The 20,809-nt window shown below is 37.8% G+C and overlaps 1 protein-coding gene across 1 annotated transcript; it reads right to left on the reverse strand.

Moving 5' to 3' along the window:
• Positions 1-248: 248 nt before the first annotated feature.
• LOC306885076 (CTP synthase 1-like) lies at positions 249-19,084 on the reverse strand. Its single transcript, XM_079441408.1, has 19 exons — positions 18,895-19,084; positions 14,721-14,901; positions 12,416-12,586; positions 11,767-11,867; positions 9,720-9,836; positions 9,537-9,620; positions 6,486-6,566; positions 6,004-6,155; positions 5,717-5,849; positions 4,202-4,290; positions 3,918-4,012; positions 3,636-3,679; positions 3,448-3,544; positions 3,313-3,368; positions 2,401-2,497; positions 1,424-1,568; positions 1,151-1,230; positions 917-1,077; positions 249-375 (listed from the first exon to the last, which is right to left on the reverse strand). The coding sequence occupies exons 2-18, from the start codon at positions 14,896-14,898 to the stop codon at positions 1,064-1,066; spliced, it is 1,734 nt and encodes a 577-aa protein (XP_079297534.1). The 5' UTR covers positions 14,899-14,901; positions 18,895-19,084; the 3' UTR covers positions 249-375; positions 917-1,063.
• Between the last annotated feature and the right edge of the window lie 1,725 nt (positions 19,085-20,809).

Consider the following 20,809-nt stretch of genomic DNA (forward strand, 5'->3'; position numbering starts at 1 on the left):
AACGTTTAAAAGCGTGCATGACGTGTGAGAACGTGAGTTAACATTTTTGGAGAATGAGAGCGCGATAGCCGCAGTGTTTTCGGCGCGTGCCGTGTGCAAAAGGGGCTTCAGAACCGGGATTGACTGCGTTGCTCATCTGAAGCGCGTGCGGCTCGTCAAAGTAAAGTGCAAACATCATTTAAATCATATCGCATTGGAAACCCTTATTCAAACACAGATGGACAAAAGTAAAGTTTACAGAGTTTCAGTGACGATTGCAAAGAACATGCCATGTGATAATCATTTTTAATACTATTTAGGGCAGAGAGGGTGGATAGTATGCACATTGGGACACAGGGCGTGTTTCCTCAAATCCAGCACTGGAGGGCCATTCTCCTGCAGAATTTAGCTCCAACCCTGATAAAGTCTAACTCTGGAAACCTTGATTAGCTTGTTGTTCGTAAACTACTGGCATATTAAACAAGATTACAATATATGAATAAATTGTATAAATATGTTGCATATTTTGGGCTTTGGTTGAATTGTAAATTATTTTATTTTCATTAAGAGGTTTGCACGAGTTAACTGTAAACTGCAAACATTCAACTTTGCTACAATTAAATGTCTTGGTTTGTTCTACACTGGAAGTGTTCCATTAACTCGGTTAAACTATAATTACTAAAACTAAATAGAAATGTGTTCACAAAATAAAAACTAAAACTAACAAAACCATTAATGAAACTTAACTAAAACTAAATGATAGTAAATTTGAAAACTATATTAAATTAAAAACAAATTTAAAAATTCAAAACTATAATATCCTTGTCAGAAAGTACAGTTGTTGGCTTAAAACACTACAAATGCAAAATACTGTCTTCATTACAGGGGCAGAATAAAAGTGGCTTAATGTGGCTCATATTAACCACATTAATTGAACAGATGGCTAGTTGCCCAGAGCAAGTTCACAGATTAATTCCACAAGTTTAATTGGAAACACATGCATGGAAAAAGTTAAGCAAAAGAGAGCTGGCAGTCTTCGTCAAATCCTGTTCCCTTGAAACTGCATTTCAGTCGCACATCCTTCTCATAAAGCAAGCCCTGAAAGGAAAAAGTATAAACTACAGCTTATCTGGAAATCATACTGCATACAAATGCAATTACTGCACCTTACCATTAACCAATTCATTCCTGAGCGTAGTTTTGAAGTCTGCCATCTCTAAGTCTGGAGAACTGCTGCCGCTGTATGTTTCTCTGTCAACACAAAACCGCTTATTTGGTTTAATGCATAACTCAAAGGTTCTGACGGCTGTCGCCATCATGCAAACTGATAAAAGACACTTTGTCAGAGGTCTATGTTCAAGAAACAGGAGCCAGGTTTTATGCGAAATCTCTGGGTGACACTCGGTGAGAGGAATTTGGCCGCTCGGGGAACATCAGTGCATACCGTGGTGAGAGCCGACATCCTTTCTGAAGATAACCTGGCAGCCTCCCGGCAGCCGCCAGCAGCAGGCCCAGGTACGGCGGAGACGGTTTAATGGGTCTGGATGTGAATTCTGGGTGATACTGGACACCAACAAAATACGGGTGATCTACAACAACAACAAAAATTGATTGTCAAACTGATGGAGTAGACAAGAAAAGCATGGTCTATTGATTTTTTGTCAAATGACTGCAGAAATCAATTATATCAACAATGAACCGACTGTTTACTATTGTCTTTTAGAGCTGCTTTACAGCAGAATTGAGTTTTGTCTGCATCACAGTAAAGCAGATTTATTTTTGACCCTGGACCACAAAACCAGTCATAAGGGATAATTTTTCAAAATTCAGACTTCAGACTGGTTTTGTGCTCCAGGGACACATTTGACAATCTATACTGTATAAAATGCTACAGAAATAAAGATGACTTGACGGCTCTCTTAAAAACAGGCCTTGTTTTACAGTATCCTTGTGCACAAAATGACTGGTTATGACAAGGTTTAAAATATTCACTATAACAACGTTAATTAAGCGCTATTCTAGTCAAACGATTAATCGTGATTACTCGCATACAAAAAGGTTTTGGTTTGCATAATGTGTGTTCTGTGTATATTTATTATGTATATATAAATACACAGTATATATTTTGGAAAAAATTACATGTATTTATGTGTATACTTAATTCATATAATGTATTATAAATAAATATATTTAATATATAAGCATACATTTTTTTCTGAAATATATCCATGCATGTGTGTGTGTATTTATATATACATAAATATACACAGTAAACAAAAACTTTTATTTTGGATGCAATTAATCGTTTGACAGCACTATATTATTCTCATGTCAGCCAATATAAATGTTGAAGGGTGGCAAATACGCTTTCAAAAACAGTGTGCGTGTCAACTGATCTTGTGTGAGTTTCCCCAGACGCACCGTCCAGCTCGATGACCTCCATTCTCTCGCCCTCCACGTCCTGACCCACAAAACGAAAGCCCTTCTCCTCAAAATGCTGCTTCAGCTCTGGGTTCACCTGTGCAAACAGAAGAAATAATAGTAAATACTTTGTACCAGATGCTAATTTTAATCCAATTTTCAAATTCTGCACTCCAGTTCTCAAATCGGCTTCATGTATTCCAGACAAAACTTCAGTGAGCATAAGTAACATTTCCTCCTCGATGCGTCTAAAAAATGTTTTTAGCAAACACGATCAAGGGCTGTCTCCTCCACTAACCAGTTCATAAGGCTAAATACAAACAGAAAAAACATAGGCTCATTCATATTATGTCAAATGTATGCTAACATGCGTGATATTTAGCAATTCAACTGATGAATAGTCATTTATGCGTTTAATTTTATTTGTTACACAAAGGCCTTTCACCCTGATTCATCCACCGATCCAACTATAACTCAATTATTTGGGTGCTTATATGAAAGCATAGCTATTAACGAAGAAATGTGTTCAACTATAGCAAGCAAAACGCCTCACAGAAACTGAGAACATGTCTGAGAGACGACATTAGCCCATCAGATGATTTACTGAAGACCTCAAATGAATGGGTTTACCAAATCTAACACCATATTTGAAGGTGACTACATACAAATATCAATCTTTTCATTTTCAAAAGACAAGGAAGAACTGTGAAATTATCAGAAAAGTCTGATAATGACATGCACTTTAGAAAAATGGTCCAATACAAGGCAATTAAAATATACATTTTAAGATGATTAATTTATACAACCACCAAAATGATGACAAATTCAGCATATTCAATACATCCCACACTCGGTCACATTATACACACACTGTCATATAAATTCATCTATAAAAAAGCAGAGAGGATGCACCTCAAAGCGATGTCTGTGTCTTTCCTCAACATAATCTACATCTCCATAAAGTTTTCCTGTGAGAGACAGAATATGTTTCAATATGTTCTCTGTTGTATTACTCCTATAGTATTCCAGTTAGTGAAATGCACTTACGAAGTATGCTGTTTTGGGTTTTGAAAATGGTTCTCCTTTTCCCCAGACGCATAGTGCCACCCATCTGCCCCGGATTGTGCTCTGGCATGTCAATCACCTGCGAGGTGACCAATCAAATCCAATCATTACATCTGCTTCTGATGCAAAACAGACCAGAAATCCACATTTGAACTAAATCTGATACTCACCACTGGATATTTTGTTTCTGGGTCAAATTCTGTGGAGTTGGCATCTTGGAAAAACAAGAGTCACACTTACTGTACTTGTTAAACATTCAGTACCTTTTTTTTTATTTTGTGGGCGCAAGGAAAAAAAAAAAATGTACCTTTCCAATCCAACATGTTCCTAGCAAATTCACACACAGCGAGCTGCATCCCCAAACACACACCTGAAAGATGAATGGCACAGACGGGTTGCATTCACAGCCGCTGCAGGACATTCAGTTTTAACGCATTTTAATGAGGTCCTACCGAGGAAAGGCTTCTTCTGTTTCCTAGCCCAGCTGATGGCTTGAATCTTGCCCTCCGTCCCTCGTACTCCAAAACCTCCAGGTACTAAAATACCACTGACGGCATAAGAGACCGCAGCAGTGATATTAGCACAAATACACCAGGATAGCAGGCCAAAATTGAACACTGATTGCATCTGAATTCTCCTCAATGAAAGAACACCATTAAGGCATTTTACTAAACAGAATAGATTTGAAATGCATGAAATCAGCCATGTATATTTTACCATGCGAGTCATTACTCACTCCGCACTGCAGAGTTTCTGCCAGGCCTCGTGGTACTTCACAGGCTCCTCCTGTAACCTACCGGCCTCCAAATCTGCAGAGTCAACATACTAGAGAAAGAAGGAAGAACTAGATAAAGATCCATTGAAACAAATTAGTGCTGTTCATCCATAAAATTAATCCCACCTAACATTAAAGTTTTTAAGCATACTTTTATATATTGCAATCATTTCACATTCAATCTTTCTTTTATGACTGAAGGCGAGTTTGGCCAATCAGTATACAACTATTTTAATATTTCTATTCTATTTCTAGGAACTATGGAAAACTTCCTCCGGTGCAAAAGCACCTAATACTACCCATGTCTCGAGGAAATTGTTCTTTTTTTCCTAATTTTTAACCATTTACTATGTTGACTATACTAACATTAGAGTATAATTGAAAGATATCAATTTAAAAAATAACTAATTTAAATGAACTTGAAACAATCTCCACATAAACCCATTATAACAAATGTCATTTACCTGTGCCCTTCAGCATATAGGAAATATACAGAAATTGAATTAAGTTACCAAACACTAAATTTTAAATTAAATATAGGCTAGACGAATTGTTAAAGCTACAAAAAAGGTATCGATTTCCTCTTTTTTTCTTTGATAAACAGACATCACAGCAGCTGGGTTGTTATTTGGCTGCTATTACTCTAAGAGCTGCCGCTCTGACACACGCACTCATAGTTTCATTCCAGCTTTAATATGAAATGATACAGGCTACAGCGTGCATGCCGTATTTGTGCGTTCAATTGAAGAGCACGCACTACGAGCACAATATGCAAGAAAGGAACATTAGCTTTTAATGACATATGTGACCCTGGTCCACAAAACCAGTCATAAGGGTCAATTTTTGGGAAATTGAGATTTATATATCATCTGAAAGCTGAATAAATAAGCTTTCCATTGATGTATGGTTTGTTATGATAGGACAAGATACAACTATTTGAAAATCTAGAATCTGAGGGTGCAAAAAAATCTAAATATTGAGAAAATCGCCATTAAAGTTGTCCAAATGAAGTTCTTAGCAATGCATATTACTAATCAAAAATGAAGTTGTGATATATTTACAGAAGGAAACTTACAAAATATCTTCATGGAACATGATCTTTACTTGATTTTTGGCATAAAAAAATCTGTATTTTCAATAATAATAAAACAAAATCAATAATAAGACTAAAGTGCGCTTCTGAAAAGTCTCCTGTTTGATGTCGTAAAGACACTCCGTGTCTAAATAAACGCAACTCTTGTCAAGAAATGAGACAGGAGCAGCAGTTGTGAGAGGGGGGCCAACTCTAGTCCTGCCCCTGCATTGATTGCGTTAAATATTTTTAACACCGTTAAACTGGAAAAATTAAATCGCACACTTTAATGTGCAAATTTTGACAGCACTAATACAAATGCATATTGAGAATTTAAAGATGAAGTATTCTTTAGAGGTAGAATTAAATCAATCTTATCTGGCCGTGTTAAAGGTTTCACTCACCTTAACCTCTAGCTTGTGGCTGATGGCGAGAGCGGAGTGCTCCAGGGCTTTGATCACAGAGGCATACGAGTCTGAAAACTTAGTGTATTTCCCTACCAGAGCAATAGAGCGTTGCTCCAACAGCCTGTCTGACCTACCATACAAACACAGTGCAGATAACATTACAAAAGAGCCTTTTTGTCCTCATCACAATATAAAACAATTATTGCGCAACATGATCTATGATAGCTCAGTATTAATGTATGAACTGATGCTGAATCGTTTTTTATGTTTTGAGTTGTACTAGCCTGTCTGACATCTCTTTCCACTTTGCAAGCATTCTCCTGGGTTTGGTTTCAATGGGCAGGTTCAGTCTGCGACAGAAATATCCCACAACGCCCTGGTCTTCTAAGAGCAGCGGCACTCTGTAGATGGACGACACATCGTGTACGCAGATCACCTGTAGAGGAGACAAACTTTTCACTTAATAACTGTGCATACACATGCACATATCATGCTAAAAGTGAAAAAGTATGAAAAGTAGTTAAAAAGTTGAAAAATATCGGCAGAAATCCAATATCGTGCATCCGTAGACTGCATCAGTATCATGCATCCAATATCAATGAATGCGACCCACTGTTGGCTCAGTTTCAGCTGCTTTTCCAACATGTTCTTGATAATTATGCTACACTGAACGTTCAACTGTCATGAAACAAATTGTTCACATTACAGTTATGTTAGTCACATTGGCTCTATACGTGGTTTTTAGTCCTGCGGGATCCAGACTGACCTGTTCAGGCTCCACATGACAGAACATGGATATCTTCTCTTTCACCGAGTTATGAAGTGGAGTGGAGCAACGACACATTACCTGCAAGAGCAAGAACAACACAACACTTAAAACTCTGGTGTGCCATTATCAATGTCGTGGACATGACCAAATAACATTTTAGAAACAAAAAAGATCAAAATACTTTTTTCTTTATTTTGAATATTTTTTATGCATCCATTATTTTTTACCTCAATACAGTTGAATATGGCTTGGTTTGATTAGTTTTTGACAATATTTTTACATTTAAATAAGCTAAACATCTATAGCTTTCACATGCACAAAAATAACATACCTTGCGCTAAAAAAATAAAACAAAAATGCTCCTTTGATAGCTGTAGATAATATGCTGCTTGAGGGCACATGAATAAAGACATTTAAAGCTGCAGTATGTCATTTATTAACTAGTGGTTGAAATGGGTACTGCAATCCAAGTTCAAAATATTGGGAAAAAGTCGTTTCTCCCACCTTATTCTCCTAATGCTGGGTACACACCACAAGATAATCGGGTTGATTTTGGGCCGATTTCTCCCCTTCCGACAATCCTAGGTAATGTCCTAATTATCTTGGTCAACATGTTGAATATTTGAGATCAAAAATCCTGATGTGTGGGACACCACACACTATAGGACCAAAATGATTACATCTAGGATTTTTTTCCCCTCATGTTTGTGGTCTCTCACATTTTGAAGATCTTATAATTTTTTTAAATCTTTTAGTGCGTAACCAGCATAAGACTTGGGTTGCCAGATTGTGGAATGGATTTATCTGTTTTAAAGGGGTCACGACATAAACCAAATTTCCTTTGATCTTTTGATACAGAAGAAGTCTCTGTATGCTTAATACATCCTGCAAGTTCCATAACTTAAAATGTCCAAATCATCAATAAAAAAAACATTTACGTAATAACCCTCAGAAAACGGCTTGTTTTGGATCTGAGGTGCAAGATGACATCACCCGGGCACAGTCATTTGCATAAACACCGCCTCCAGAGCAACACGCTGACATAGGCCCAGCCCAGCCGTAAACAGCCGACACATAATTACACTGAATGCGAGTGTCGTGTTGCGTCAAATGCAAATAGAAATTTGCGCTCGATTCTGACGACAATCGGACAAATCGAGAGAAAGGTTTGCTTTGACGCGTTTGGTTTAAACAGATCGTCTTTGTACAGATATCAGCAGGATCCCAGCGTAAGGAACAAGTGGATCGTTTATTTTATTGGCATCCCGGATCGTGTTTGAGGTTTGATCGGAGTATTTTGTTTTGTAAACGAGGCACAAAGAAACATTTGTTGACTGACTGCAGCTGCATCACAAACCATAAGTAAATATTTCATAATGCTTTGTCTGAAAATTACACTTTTTTTTTTTTTTATTATGTTGTCAAAACATGCAATACGTAGTGAGGGGGCATTGATACTGTTTCCTATGCAGTGATGTTAGCCAATCATAACAGTGGTCGCCTTAAAGGACCCGCTCCTTAAAACAGGTCGATTTTAGACAGAGGCTCAGAACGAGGGTTGAAAATATTTTTTTTTAATAATCAAACCACTTTTCTTTTTAACTTAACATGAAATAAACCTCAAGGAACATATTAAACTAATAAAAAAAATCCATATCATGACCCCTTTAAAATTCCTCTAGTCATAGAGTTTTTTTTTTAGGTGGTTGCTGAGGCTTTTTAGGTCGGGTAGAATCTGCAGTCTCTGACCCAGTTCGTTTGCTGGCTTCAATGGCTGCAATATGCTGTGTTTAACTGGCAACCCAGGGTGTTAAAATCCTATTGGTAAACTGGCCATGAGGGCGGAGTCACACAGAAACAGACATTCTGTCATGAAATTCAAAGTAGAATAAAGTATATGAACTTAGCATGCTTACATAAAACACCTTTAACTTCTCTTAAGCTGGGGACACACTACACGACTAGCGGAAACATTAGACTGACCTCAGCACACTTAAAGACCGTTACCATCGACCGGAGCGGATTCTAGTCTTTGACAGTCAGAGAGGAGCACAAACCTAAAGACTGAGTCTGTCTGCTACACAACACACTTAACGACTGCAGGTCACGATGGGACAAATTCTGCAGAGCCAAAAAAAGCACTCACAAAAACCACAGCGTATACCCGCTTTCCCGCCCCGCCACAGACAGCACTGCGGAAAACACCGGTGCTTTTCCCTATTGAGACGACAAGGTTTATTTGACTTTTCTAAGTTTGTGCTTAATATAACAGAAAACATTAGCTGCTATGTTGGTTCTCCAAATAAACGCCATAGCAATGTGTCTTGAATATGTTTTGCATTATAAGTCCAATGCCTCTTTCTTTTTGGGATTATTGCTTGAGTAGACGCATAAATGTTTAGTCAAGCAACAATATGTTAATTATTTAATGTAAGTCTCAAATCAGGGATTAAAAATGAATTGGTTCTAAGTAAAAACAGTGGGCTACTTTGGCGAATAAATTCATGGCAATGTCATTTCCTCATCTATTTGACACAAAACTATTATATATAATTAATATATAATAATTGAATTTTGTCATATGGATTTTTAATGACTTTTTTTTAATGAAAACTTTGTTTTGAAGAATAGAATAGGCTATTTGTTGTTCCTATATTGGTTATGAAGAAAATTTGTTAGCCTAGCATAGTTGTTATTAAGTTGATTTAAAAATCTTCATAAAATTTAAGAAGTTCAAAGTTAAGAAAACAACTTTTACTGGACTGCGGATCGAAATAAAAGAATTCTTGATATTCTTTAAAATGACATCATTTAGGCTAGGCTACTTTCATCGACTGCAAAAAACAAAACAACATTTAATTTGCAGTGTTAACTAATGACAAGAAATAAATCACAACAAGAACAATCAAATCTTTTTCTTGTAATCAACAGTTAATGAAACATAAAAAAGCCCTCTATGAGAAGTCATGTTTAAGTTCATCCACTGTGGACTAAATAAATAAACACACTGAAATTGCATGCAGAAATGCTCTAAGCAGCTTGACTCACCAGGTCCGGTGACAGTCCCAGTCCTCTGAGCCCCCTCACACTGTTCTGCGTGGGTTTGGTCTTCTGCTCTCCTGTAGCGCTGGGCTGGACATCACGGACGAGACACTCACATTAACCACGGCATGTGTACGATGTGGTCTAATGCACTGCTCTGTGTGTGGAAATGTGAACACAACTCCTGACCTGTGGTACCAGACTGACGTGAATATTGCAGAAATTCTCTCTCTTCACTTTAAACTGGAACTGTCTGAAGGCCTCGATGAAAGGCATGCTCTCTATGTCTCCGACCGTACCACCCAACTGCAAAAACACATCAGAAACCTGCTAAAACATTTATTTTATCAAATCAAGTGTCCAGGGCTGCGTTTCCCAAAAGCATCGGAAGCCTAAGTAGATCTAACAATAGGGATGGGCGATATATATCACAATAAATTCTGGTATTTATATCAATATCAGTGACAATAATTCAGGGAATCTTGTTTCTTTAGAGAAAAGTATTATCTTTCCTAGTTTTACCCAAAATAGGGTATTGTGAGCATTACTGAGTACGCACGTATTGCAATGCCTGTTTAATTCCTACTGGAAGCCAGAGGGCGCCCTTGCGCAGAAACGCCACATGCATCACTGAAGTAATAGCACCGATAATGCTCCAGGAAATCCAGCTATCGCTGTAGCTGAATAAAATGCTGATAGTGAAATTTTCATTGATGAAACTTGAAGAAAATACACATACGATTGTGACAATATATGGTTTATCGGTGTCCTTTGATCAATCTTGGGTATTTTTATAAGGATAAAGTATATGTATATTCTTAAAAATAATATAATAGATAGAGTATATATATATATATGCATTTACTCAAGGCTCAGACCGATTTGTCACACTGTAACATTACAGCCCTAACCAAACCAGCTCCAGATTGTAGAGGCAGCTCCTCATTTAAATAAACTCCTCCTCAATTTCAAGTCCGCCTTCCGCAAAGTCGTACGTTCACACACAGAAATATGTCAACAACTAGACTTTATCGTTATTATCGCAGGAAGGCAAAGGCCCCGTTTACACTAGTGCGTTTTCATTTTAAAACGCATAACTTGTGTTAGGATTACACCTATCGTTTACACTCCTCCGGCGTTTTCGAGGTCGAAATCGGAGACTTTTGGAAACGCTGCAGACCACGTTTTAGTTTGTGTTTTAGTGTGAACGGACCAAAACATAGACTTCTGAAAATGATGGCATAAAATATGGAAGAAATATTGTGTGATTATTTCTTTAAAAATAAAGATGTATATTTTTTTTCAACATTAGTAACAGCACCACATACATTCTACTAAATAATAGTAATATATTTCTGGCACAATGTCTTTAAGATAAACTTATTTTGCCTTGAATACCTTTACATTTCTGTGTGTGTGTAGCTATATGATACGACGCTGGTTTTACTCTAATGAAAGTGTACAATGGTTGTGAAGTGACTCTCAGAGCAGTTCTGGAGATGCTGTTTATGTATTCATGTCCTCATTGAGATGGCAGATGCTGAAATCACAGCGAGCGTCAGGCGCGCTTCAGTATATGTAGTAAAAAAACTCCATTCATTCATACGGAGACACGCAGAACAACTTTTGCAGCTTAATATTTACAGATACTAGTCCATGTCGTGATTTGATTTAAGTGTAATGACCTACTTTTGATTAATTCATCCAAACTTTGACAAATTCCGTGCTAAACTGTAAATTCCGTTTTTATAACTGAATTCCGAGATTCCGTGCGCTTTTCCTGCAGCGTGGAAATCATAGGGCCGTACGCGTCAAGAACTGGGTACTCGGTACCACCGGTACTTGAAAAAACCAGGTACCGTGACGTTTAAATTTTTTTAGTACCGACTTGCTACTGAAGTACCGGGTCTTTTGACAACACTAGTATAGACAGATTCCCCATTCGACTCCAGGACATGTAGATGCGTCCATAATCTAAATAATAGGGCATCTACCTACACATATCTACGGTTGTACCTGCATGCATGGTCATGTAGTGTAAACGAAGATCGTTTTCATTCTAAAACGCCGTTTTAAAACAAAAACGCACTAGCATAAACAGGGCCTAATTCTTATCGTGGGACTGGGGATCATTTTTACAGGTATATCGCAAACGATAAGATATCGCCCATCTACCAATGGTCTCTACGATCAACTTACGATACTTTGAGAAACACAGCCCAGCTCTTCTTCTTACCTCAATAACGCAAACCTGGGGCTCAACATCGTCATCATCTACAGAAACTTTAGCTTGCCGCATCACCCACTCCTGAATCGCATCAGTTATGTGCGGCACCACTGGAACAAATCAACACACTGTGAAACATGCGGAGAACATAGACATGCCAGGCTGTCTTTCCAGCAGTTTGCAAAGCCGCACTTACTGTGAACATCTACGGGGCAGACATGGACAGGAACTTTATCACTAACGGTGTGTTCACACTTGGCCATTCGAACAGACACCCATCTTTACAGGGTGCTTCGGTCCACTTTTGACCGAACAAATCTCCTTGCAGCAGATTTTGGTTTGTGTGTGCAACAGAGGACTTCCTGGTGCCGTTTTAAGTTCTTTACACTTTATAAATGCATGTAGCCCAGCATACAGAACATATCTGTTCTGTAAGTTACTTCTGTGTAAAATATACATGCCATAAAAGCAGTCCAATCAGGTTGTGACCTTGTCCTTATGCCTTTTCTTCTGTATTTTTATATTCAGTGTTATGAATGCTAAGCAAACCAGGATTAAATGTATCATTTCCGTTTTTGACTAAAAGAACTAATATCAAGTGTGAACCGTTTTGAAAGTAAGACCATTATAAACACATTAATAGAGACCTCTTTCTCACCCTGAACGGTTTTGCCCAGGTAATCTCCCCTGCGCTCTTTGTTGATGACGGACTGGTAGATTTTTCCGGTGGTCAGGTTGTTGTCTTTAGTGAGCCTGATGTCCAGAAAACGTTCATAGTTGCCCAGATCCAAATCCACCTCTCCCCCATCATCCAAAACAAACACCTCACCTACACAAGACAAAATGTGCAATGTGGTTGCTAAGATGTTGTGAGGGGGTTTTATGTTGCCATGCTATTAGGGTGTATGGGGCGATTGCTAAGATTTTTTTAAGTGGCTCTCTAGGTTATACAGGTCTCTAGATCTATCAGGTCCCACAACAGACATGTTTACTTGCACTTTTGCTTGCTTTTCAGATTCTGTCTACAATCTGACCCACAAATTAGGGTTGTGCTGATAGTATTGTGTACCGACGATAGTCAGAGATACAGATAGATCCCCTGTGATGATATAAAGATAATAATAACTATTATTATTAGGCTAGTATTATTAAATAATTAATATTAGGGCTTATTTTTTCCATCATATTTCTTTTTCCGTGCTTTTACAGTGCTGTGTGTTATAACCAATCACATAGGATTCTGTTGAGCTCATGAATGCAATGACCAATCAGAGGCGTTCAGATGAGTCAGAGTTTTGTTGTTCAGCGCTCGCTGACTGAATTCTGCTCTCTCGCCAATTCTCTCATAAACAACAAAGGGCAGATGTACGTGCGATGTAAGTACAAGAGATGTATTCATTATACAGCTTCACTGATTATAATGGGAGTGTTTTTAAAGAGCTTCTTTGCTCGTTGCTGCTGTTTGAATGACTGAGGAAATGTAAGCCTTATAATTAGTATCTTAGAATGGTTTTATTAAATAGTGATCATGTTAAATACAAATTCAGTCATATTAAAAATATTTCATGACATAACTTGACTAAAAAAATATAAAGTGTAGTAATAGATTACACAAACATTAGTCTGCTTTTAGCTTCACCCTGCAGTTGGTTCACTCTCTGGCCATGAAACTAAGTAAGTAAATAAATAATTAAATAAATAAATTATCACTATACAATCACAGCCATGTGACTATGGACTATATCGGCCAAAACTACCACATATTCTTATTTTTAGCAAATACTCAGCCTGACTAGAGGCCTGTTTCATAAAACAAGTTTACCAAACAAGCCAGGCTTATTTCAGTTAGTCTGACTTATTTTGAACCAAATCAATTGACAGTAAGTCAGACTAACTGAAATAAACCGCCTAAGTCAACCGTGACCTTTTCCACGTAATTGCGTATTACGTGACGTCATGAACACGCATCACAGAACAGAGCAAGGCGAGCATTTGTGCTCATAAAACTTAAACTTTTTTATTTATTTTTTAAATGACCGATCGTTTCGCTAGATAAGACCCTTATTCATCGTCTGGTATCGTTTAAAGCCCTTTGAAGCTGCTCTGAAACTGTCATTTGGACCTTGAACCGTTTGGGTCCCAATGAAGTCCATTATATGGAGAAATGTTTTCATCAAAAACCTTAATTTCTTTTCGACTGAAGAAAGAAAGACATGGACATCTTGGATGACATGGGGGTGAGTAAATTATCAGCAAACGTTTTTTTAAAAGTGAACTAATCCTTTAAGACTCTGCCACGCCCCCCTAAAACGGCTCGTTCAAACACGCCCCCACATGTCTACGTCACTATATCATCTCCAGCTGTCACTTCATTTGCATTGTATGGTTTAAAGGAATTTTTATTTTTAAAGGAATAATCACATGTGTTTTCTTTTCAATGTTAACAGTAAACCTCTGTTGTGCAGCACTTTGTTTGCCAAAAAATAAAGGGGTTTAATTATTAGGATAAATTTGATTAGGATAAATTAAATTAATGTTTTATACTTTTATCTGTTTACCAGAAAAATTAAGAAGAACATTTTATAGGGCCCTATTTTTGTTTAAAAAAAGGAATAGGTTTAAAATACAGGCCTGTGGCTCTTAATTTCTTTTTATTAATTTGTAAACAGATGTTTACAGTAATTTTTTTTTAGATATATCAATAGCATTTGTACTAAAACTATATTCACTGAATGCAATCAAAAAATCGAGAATCGTATCAGGACATCTGAAACGATACCCAGCCCTAATAAATAGTGATGCTTGCATTTAGCAAGCAGATTGTTTTGTTTATGGCATGTTATAATGATGTGTAGTGGAGATTTGTAATCAAGCAATATGTTTTATATGCACTCTAACATTTAAATTGTAATAATTAATATTAGAAGTGGAAGGAGCTTCTATGACGAGTCGCGTGAGATTACCGTGCTCGTATGGCGAGAAGGTTCCTGCGTCTATGTTGATGTAGGGGTCGATCTTGATGGCTGTGACATGCAGGCCGCAGGACTTGAGGATGGTTCCCACGCTGCTGGCTATAATGCCTTTCCCGATGCCTGAGATCACGCCGCCCGTCACCAGAATATACTTCATACTGCCAATCATACCCTGGACAAATGAGAAGACAGGATTCATTTATACATGACAGTTCCATAAAACACAGTTTAAGGTTACACTGATTTGATCGTTTCTGTTTAAAAAGCAAATTTCATCAATTTAAGAAAGATCAATTCCTAAGTGCAATCTCACTTGGCCAAACTCCATGCCATGAGCAAACACTTTGATGAGACAACAATATCAGTTCCCTGAAGAAACAAACAGCTGCAGACTAGATATCAAATCAATGATCTATAGGTTTCTTTGTTCTCTATTGACACCTGAGAGAACATTTTGTCCTCACCACTTTCATTAATCATCACACATCAAATAGGGGCTGAGGTTTACAACATTATCACACTGCTGATGAACAAATAAAACTATATCCTAAGCTTTCAATGCATGAGTCACAGCTGATCATTTCCATGAGGAAACTTTGATGCCAGCCTTGACAAAAAATGTTAATTAATCATACTTTATCATGGCACTATGCCAACCATAGCTTCCGTCAAATCGCCCAAGCTACTTACTTCTAAAAAACTGTTTTAATTACTATACTTTTGAATTATTTTCTGGTGATAATGTTCGTTACTATACCAAGCTACCACACAAAAAAGCAGTAACCCTGGTAGTAACTCTGAATACCGTGGTAAAATATGTATAAATGTAGTAACTCTCAAAACATGGTAAAATGTGTGTAATTTATTGGCAAGATTTAGTTATTTCAGATTTAGTTATCTTTAACGTTATATTCCCGCTTGTGATATGTACCATGTGCTAACAATAGGAACAAAAGTGTGTTGCACACCTATAGCGGCTACAAAGATTATCGTTGAATAAAGTTTGCTTTGTTTTTATACAGTAAGTTACTGTATATCTGCTGTGCTGTCTCTAGTAAGTTACTCTATATGTGCTGTCTCTCGTAAGTTACTGTATATGTGCTGTGCTGTCTCTAGTAAGTTACTGTACATGTGTTGTGCTGTCTCTAGTAAGTTACTGTATATGTGCTGTCTCTCGTAAGTTACTGTATATGTGCTGTGCTGTCTCTAGTAAGTTACTGTATATGTGCTATGCTGTCTCTAGTAAGTTACTGTATATGTGCTGTGTCGTCTCTAGTAAGTTACTGTATATGTGTTGTGCTGTCTCTAGTAAGTTACTGTATATGTGCTGTGCTGTCTCTAGTAAGTTACTGTATATGTGTTGTGCTGTCTCTAGTAAGTTACTGTATATGTGCTGTGCTGTCTCTAGTAAGTTACTGTATATGTGTTGTGCTGTCTGTAGTAAGTTACTGTATATGTGCTGTGCTGTCTCTAGTAAGTTACTGTATATGTGTTGTGCTGTCTCTAGTAAGTTACTGTATATGTGCTGTGCTGTCTCTAGTAAGTTACTGTATATGTGTTGTGCTGTCTCTAGTAAGTTACTGTATATGTGCTGTCTCTCGTAAGTTACTGTATATGTGCTGTGCTGTCTCTAGTAAGTTACTGTATATGTGCTGTGCTGTCTCTAGTAAGTTACTGTATATGTGCTGTCTCTCGTAAGTTACTGTATATGTGCTGTGCTGTCTCTAGTAAGTTACTGTATATGTGTTGTGTTGTCTCTAGTAAGTTACTGTATATGTGTTGTGCTGTCTCTAGTAAGTTACTGTATATGTGCTGTCTCTCGTAAGTTACTGTATATGTGCTGTGCTGTCTCTAGTAAGTTACTGTATATGTGCTGTGCTGTCTCTAGTAAGTTACTGTATATGTGCTGTGCTGTCTTTAGTAAGTTACTATATGTGTTGTGCTGTCTCTAGTAAGTTACTATATGTGTTGTGCTGTCTCTAGTAAGTTACTGTATATGTGCTGTCTCTAGTAAGTTACTGTATATGTGCTGTCTCTAGTAAGTTACTGTATATGTGTTGTGCTGTCTCTAGTAAGTTACTATATATGTGCTGTGCTGTCTCTAGTAAGTTACTGTATGTGTTGTGCTGTCTCTAGTAAGTTACTGTACATGTGTTGTGCTGTCTCTAGTAAGTTACTGTATATGTGTTGTGCTGTCTCTAGTAAGTTACTGTATACGTGCTGTGCTGTCTCTAGTAAGTTACTGTATACGTGTTGTGCTGTCTCTAGTAAGTTACTGTATATGTGCTGTGCTGTCTCTAGTAAGTTACTGTACATGTGTTGTGCTGTCTCTAGTAAGTTACTGTATGTGTTGTGCTGTCTCTAGTAAGTTACTGTACATGTGTTGTGCTGTCTCTAGTAAGTTACTGTATATGTGCTGTCTCTAGTAAGTTACTGTATATGTGTTGTGCTGTCTCTAGTAAGTTACTGTATATGTGCTGTGCTGTCTCTAGTAAGTTACTATATATGTGCTGTGCTGTCTCTAGTAAGTTACTGTATATGTGCTGTCTCTAGTAAGTTACTGTATACGTGTTGTGCTGTCTCTAGTAAGTTACTGTATATGTGCTGTGCTGTCTCTAGTAAGTTACTATATATGTGCTGTGCTGTCTCTAGTAAGTTACTGTATGTGTTGTGCTGTCTCTAGTAAGTTACTGTATATGTGCTGTCTCTAGTAAGTTACTGTATATGTGTTGTGCTGTCTCTAGTAAGTTACTGTATATGTGCTGTCTCTAGTAAGTTACTGTATATGTGTTGTGCTGTCTCTGTAAGTTACTGTATATGTGCTGTCTCTAGTAAGTTACTTTATATGTGCTGTGCTGTCTCTAGTAAGTTATTGTACATGTGTTGTGCTGTCTCTAGTAAGTTACTGTATGTGTTGTGCTGTCTCTAGTAAGTTACTGTATATGTGCTGTCTCTAGTAAGTTACTGTATATGTGTTGTGCGGTCTCTGCTAAGTTACTGTATATGTGCTGTGCTGTCTCTAGTAAGTTACTGTATATGTGCTGTGCTGTCTCTAGTAAGTTACTGTATATATGCTGTCTCTAGTAAGTTGCTGTATATGTGATGTCTCTAGTAAGTTACTGTATATGTGTTGTGCTGTCTCTAATAAGTTACTGTATATGTGTTGTGCTGTCTCTAGTAAGTTACTGTATGTGTTGTGCTATCTCTAGTAAGTTACTGTATATGTGTTGTGCTGTCTCTAGTAAGTTACTGTATATGTGCTGTGCTGTCTCTAGTAAGTTACTGTATATGTGTTGTGCTGTCTCTAGTAAGTTACTGTATATGTGCTGTCCCTAGTAAGTTACTGTATATGTGCTGTGCTGTCTCTAGTAAGTTACTGTATATGTGTTGTGCTGTCTCTAGTAAGTTACTGTATATGTGCTGTCTCTAGTAAGTTACTGTATATGTGCTGTCTCTAGTATGTTACTGTATATGTGCTGTCTCTAGTAAGTTACTGTATATGTGCTGTGCTGTCTCTAGTAAGTTACTGTATATGTGCTGTCTCTAGTAAGTTACTGTATATGTGCTGTCTCTAGTAAGTTACTGTATATGTGCTGTCTCTAGTAAGTTACTGTATATGTGCTGTCTCTAGTAAGTTACTGTATATGTGCTGTCTCTAGTAAGTTACTGTATATGTGCTGTCTCTAGTAAGTTACTGTATATGTGTTGTGCTGTCTCTAGTAAGTTACTGTATATGTGCTGTCTCTAGTAAGTTACTGTATATGTGCTGTCTCTAGTAAGTTACTGTATATGTGCTGTCTCTAGTAAGTTACTGTATATGTGCTGTGCTGTCTCTAGTAAGTTACTGTATATGTGCTGTGCTGTCTCTAGTAAGTTACTGTATATGTGCTGTGCTGTCTCTAGTAAGTTACTGTATATGTGCTGTCTCTAGTAAGTTACTGTATATGTGCTGTCTCTAGTAAGTTACTGTATATGTGTTGTGCTGTCTCTAGTAAGTTACTGTATATGTGTTGTGCTGTCTCTAGTAAGTTACTCTATATGTGCTGTCTCTAGTAAGTTACTGTATATGTGCTGTCTCTAGTAAGTTACTGTATATGTGTTGTGCTGTCTGTAGTAAGTTATGCGTCCTTCACAAACACGCTTTTCGCAACAAATCTCAACTTACCGGCTGATTTGAAGACGAGATTTTTGGATACTGAGTGTGAAATGCTTGACCGTCCTAATGTGACAGGTCTATAATGATCTCTATGACACAAAACCCGTTGTTAAAGCGATAATAAGCGTGTTCACATCACACCGGCGCTCGCCGCTCATCTACACGTGCTGCGAGAGCTCGGAGTAGCAGACCGGGTTGCCAGGTGTTAAAATAAAACCCGCGCAATTGCTACTCAAAACAAGCCCAAAACTACCCTGATTGCGTTTTGAGGGGGACCGGTATGTTTGACGGTGTTCCCTGACACAACTCCTATCCCAGGGAATAAATGTCACGTTATTGGGGTCGCTTCAACCCGCGGACATGAAAGGTTGTTAAAGTAGCCCGATTCTGCGAGAAAACAGCGCACTTGGCAACACTTCTAGCGGAACACATGTTTACGGCGAGCCGGAGGACAGGCGCGTTTCGTAAATCGAACTGACATTCTTTCAACTCCAGAGTTGCGAAATCACGATGAATATTAATTAAGCACCTTGACGTTTAACACAATAGTCCTGGCGAAATGATTGGCCTTCGATTTCTGAGATTAATATAATAACAGCAAAAAAACCAAAACACAAATATAATATTACAGGGCTGCCACACACACACACACGCACACACACACACACACACACACACACAGACACACATTTATTCAAGAATCGGCTAAAAATACACATCTCATTTCTAATTATATTCTTAAAAAAAAAAAAAAAAACTAACTATCTTTTATAATATTTTTGTATTTTATCTATTTTTTTTATTATTTATTATATAATTAACAAAAAAACCCCCGCCTCTTACAATAGCTTGCTCTATTCTTTTTCTAAAAAATAAATAAATAAAAAATAAATAAATAAAAAACCCTTGCTAAACGTACTGTGTTAAGCTGAGACTTGTTCTAGCACTTGTGTATCTTTGCTCTTTTGTTGGTTTTGATTGCTTCTATTGTCCTCGTTTGTAAGTCACTTTGGATAAAAGCATCTGCTAAATGACTGACTGTAATGTAAGGTGAATAAGTGCTGCTAACGGCCATATACCCTATACAAGCAGCAGTTATGAATGCTGGATTCATTTTCGAGTGAGAGAAAAATGATCTCCAAGCAGATGTTGAGAGATGCAGCTGTTATTGAGATGTGTCCAGCAGTGTGCATGGATGGATGAATGATGCATGGATGGATGGATGCATGGATGGATGAATGGATGGATGGATGGATGGATGGATGCATGGATGGATGAATGGATGGATGGATGGATGGATGCATGGATGGATGGATGCATGGATGGATGAATGGATGGATGGATGGATGGATGCATGGATGGATGAATGGATGGATGGATGCATGGATGGATGACTGGATGGATGGATGCATGGATGGATGCATGGATGGATGACTGGATGGATGGATGCATGGATGGATGAATGGATGGATGGATGCATGGATGGATGACTGGATGGATGGATGCATGGATGGATGACTGGATGGATGGATGCATGGATGGATGCATGGATGGATGAATGGATGGATGAATGGATGGATGAATGAATGGATGGATGGATGCATGGATGGATGGATAGATGCATGGATGGATGGATGGATGGATGGATGGATGCATGGATGGATGGATGGATGGATGGATGCATGGATGGATGGATGGATGGATACATGGATGGATGAATGAATGGATGGATGGATGCATGGATGGATGGATGGATGCATGGATGGATGAATGGATGGATGAATGAATGGATGGAAGGATGCATGGATGGATGGATGGATGCATGGATGGATGGATGGATGGATACATGGATGGATGGATAGATGCATGGATGGATGGATGGATGCATGGATGGATGGATGGGTTTGTGAAGAAGTGCGTCTCA

This window comes from Barbus barbus, assembly GCF_936440315.1.
Source record: "Barbus barbus genome assembly, chromosome: 19".
Taxonomy (NCBI): domain Eukaryota; kingdom Metazoa; phylum Chordata; class Actinopteri; order Cypriniformes; family Cyprinidae; genus Barbus; species Barbus barbus.